Genomic DNA, 3,142 nt, shown 5'->3' with positions numbered 1-3,142 from the left:
CTGCCGGTGGGAAGCAAAGAGGCTCACAAATGCCTTTTGAATGCCCAACAAAGCTGGAGAGAGGCAGCGCAGGGCTGGAGCCGGCAGGGGAGGAAGGGCACTGCTGCCCACACGGTGCCCGAGGCTGTGCCCTGGGGCATGGGAGCAGAGAGTGGCTCGGTTTGGGAGGGACCCTCAGGATCATGCCAGTTGCAAGCCCCCGGCCATGGGCAGGGACAGCTCTCACTAGCCCAGGCTGCTGCCAGCCTCACCTGTTGGGAAGGTGGCAGCAGGGAGAGGGCAGGGTGGTGCTGGGGCTCTGGGGGCAGAGAGCAGCTCGGCTGGGGCAGGGCTGGGCAGGAGGGGGTCTGCTGTGGGAGAGGGTCCAGGGGCTGGGCCGTGGGAGAAGCTGTGAGCGTGGGGCTGAGCCAGAGGGGTTGTGCTGGGAGAAGCTTCCAGAGCCAAGAAGCTCACAGGACCTTCAGGAGGCTCAGGGGGAGGAAAGGCTTTGCCAGGGCCAGGGTGCCCGAAGGGAAGCCACAGAGCAGAGGTGCTGTGGGGGGCAGCTGTGGGGCATGAGGCCAGGCTGGCCATGAGGCCACTGTGGGGCTGGAGGGGGCAGCTATGAGGGCATGAGGGTGCTTGGACCAGGCTGGGTGGCACTGAGAGGGGCAGCCTGAGGGGAGGATGAGGCTGACTGGGCCAGGCTGGGTGGCACTGAGGAGGGCAAGCATGAAGGAATGCAGGTGGGCAGGCCAGGCTGGGTGGCACTGAGGAGGGCAAGCATGAAGGGATTGCAGGTGGGCAGGCCAGGCCGGGTGGCACTGAGGAGGGCAGCCATGAAGGGATGCAGGTTGCCAGGCCAGGCTGGCCAGGAGGCTGCTGTGGGCCCCCCCAGCCCAGCAGTAACTGAAGGCACCAGATGACCCAGGAATGCAGGGGGGGAGCTGGCAGCCACTCGCCGTCCCCGGTGGCACCTCTGGGCTCAAACAAAGCCCCTGTTGGTGGGACAGCCAAGCTGCCCTCCCCAGCGTGCCAGCTCCCCCGGAGGCTCCCCGGCAGGGAGCGGTGCGGGCAGCGTGGTGCCCGCGGGGGGGAGCGGGCGCAGGGAGATGGACAAGCAGCGCTGGGAGGCAGCAGCCCCGGGGGGGGACTGGGCTCAGGTTTCCTGGAGCTTTGCTATATTTATCTCCCCTGATTTAATGCCAGCGCCGGGGTTTAAATGGCACCCAGCAGTTGGCGCGGGGGGACAGGGAGCAGCCGAGCCCAGCAGCCGGCCCCGAGCCCAGCAGCCGGCCCCGAGCCATGGAGCTCTTCGAGACCAATCCTTACTTCTTCCCAGAGCAGAGGTTTTACGACGGGGAAAGCTTCCTGGGCTCCCGCTTGCAGGGCTACGAGGCGGTGGCGGCGTTCGCCGAGCGGCCCGAGGTGAGCCTCTGCCCCGAGGGCAGGGCGGCTCTGGAGGAGAAGGACTCAACCCTGCCCGAGCACTGCCCCGGGCAGTGCCTGCCCTGGGCTTGCAAGGTCTGCAAGAGGAAATCGGTGTCGCTGGACCGGCGGCGAGCGGCCACGCTGCGGGAGAAGCGCAGGCTGAAGAAGGTGAACGAAGCCTTCGAGGCGCTGAAGCGCAGCACCCTGCTGAACCCCAACCAGCGGCTGCCCAAGGTGGAGATCCTGCGCAGCGCCATCCAGTACATCGAGCGCCTGCAGAGCCTGCTCAGCAGCCTCAACCAGCAGGAGCGCGGCCAGCGGGACCTGCGCTTCTGCCCCGCCGCCGCCGCCGCCGCCCCGCAGCAGCCCCCGGTGAGAGCTCCCCCCCGCCCCGGGCGGAGCCCCCGCTGGGCTGCGGGACCGAGGGTGGGGGGAGGTCTGAGGGGGGGTGGTTGAATGTGGGGGTCGTGGTCTGCGGGGGTCATGGGCCGTGGGGGTGATGATTTGTGGGGGTGGTGGTCTGTGGGGAGATGATCTGTGGGGAGATGGTCTATGGGGAGATGGTCTATGGGGAGATGATCTGTGGGGAGATGGTCTATGGGGGTAATGGTCTATGGGGGTGGTGGTCTGTGGGGAGATGATCTATGGGGAGATGATCTATGGGGAGATGGTCTATGGGGAGATGGTCTATGGGGAGATGATCTGTGGGGAGATGATCTGTGGGGAGATGGTCTATGGGGAGATGGTCTATGGGGAGGTGGTCTATGGGGAGATGATCTGTGGGGAGATGATCTGTGGGGGTGGTGGTCTGTGGGGGTGGTGGTCTGTGGGGAGATGGTCTATGGGGAGATGGTCTATGGGGGTGGTGGTCTGTGGGGAGGTGATCTAGAGGGAGGTGGTCTATGGGGAGATGATCTATGGGGGTGGTGGTCTGCGGGGGTCATAGTCCGTGGGGAGATGGTCTATGGGGAGATGATCTATGGGGAGATGATCTATGGGGGTGGTGGTCTGTGGGGAGATGATCTATGGGGAGATGATCTATGGGGAGATGGTCTGTGGGGAGATGATCTATGGGGAGATGATCTATAGGGAGATGGTCTATGGGGAGATGATCTATAGGGAGATGGTCTGTGGGGAGATGGTCTATGGGGAGATGATCTATAGGGAGATGGTCTGTGGGGAGATGGTCTATGGGGAGATGATCTATAGGGAGATGGTCTGTGGGGAGATGGTCTATGGGGAGATGATCTATGGGGAGATGGTCTATGGGGAGATAATCTATGGGGAGATGATCTATAGGGAGATGGTCTATGGGGAGATGGTCTATGTGGGCCGTGGTCTATGGGGGTAATGGTCTATGGAGTGATGGTCTATGGGGGCTGTGGTCTCTGGGGGTGATGGTCTATAGGGGTCATGGTCTGTGGGAGTGATGGTCTGTGGGGAGATGGTCTATGGAGAGATGATCTATGGGGATGATGGTCTATGGGGGTGATGGTCTGTGGGGAGATGATCTATGGGGAGATGATCTATGGGGAGATGGTCTATGGGGAGATGGTCTATGGGGGTGGCTATCTATGGGGCTGATGGTCTATGTGGGTCATGGTCTATGGAGGTGATGATCTGTGGGGTGATGATCTATGGGATGATGAGCTATGAGATCCATGGTCTTTGGGGGTGATGGTCTGTGGGAGTGATGGTCTGTGGGGGTCGTTGTCTATTAGGCTGATGGTCT

The 3,142-nt window shown here is 62.6% G+C and overlaps 1 protein-coding gene across 1 annotated transcript in view; it reads left to right on the top strand.

Annotated features, from left to right (window-relative positions):
* Positions 1–1,284: 1,284 nt before the first annotated feature.
* The window catches only part of MYOG (myogenin), a 10,242-nt gene continuing 8,384 nt past the window's right edge, over positions 1,285–3,142 (top strand). The window contains exon 1 of the mRNA XM_064173728.1: positions 1,285–1,720. Within this exon, the coding sequence (XP_064029798.1) occupies positions 1,285–1,720 (436 nt within the window). The remainder of the gene's footprint in view (positions 1,721–3,142) is intronic.

This window comes from Pogoniulus pusillus, chromosome 39, assembly GCF_015220805.1.
Source record: "Pogoniulus pusillus isolate bPogPus1 chromosome 39, bPogPus1.pri, whole genome shotgun sequence".
NCBI lineage: Eukaryota > Metazoa > Chordata > Aves > Piciformes > Lybiidae > Pogoniulus > Pogoniulus pusillus.
This window is presented reverse-complemented; position numbering and strand designations above follow the sequence as displayed.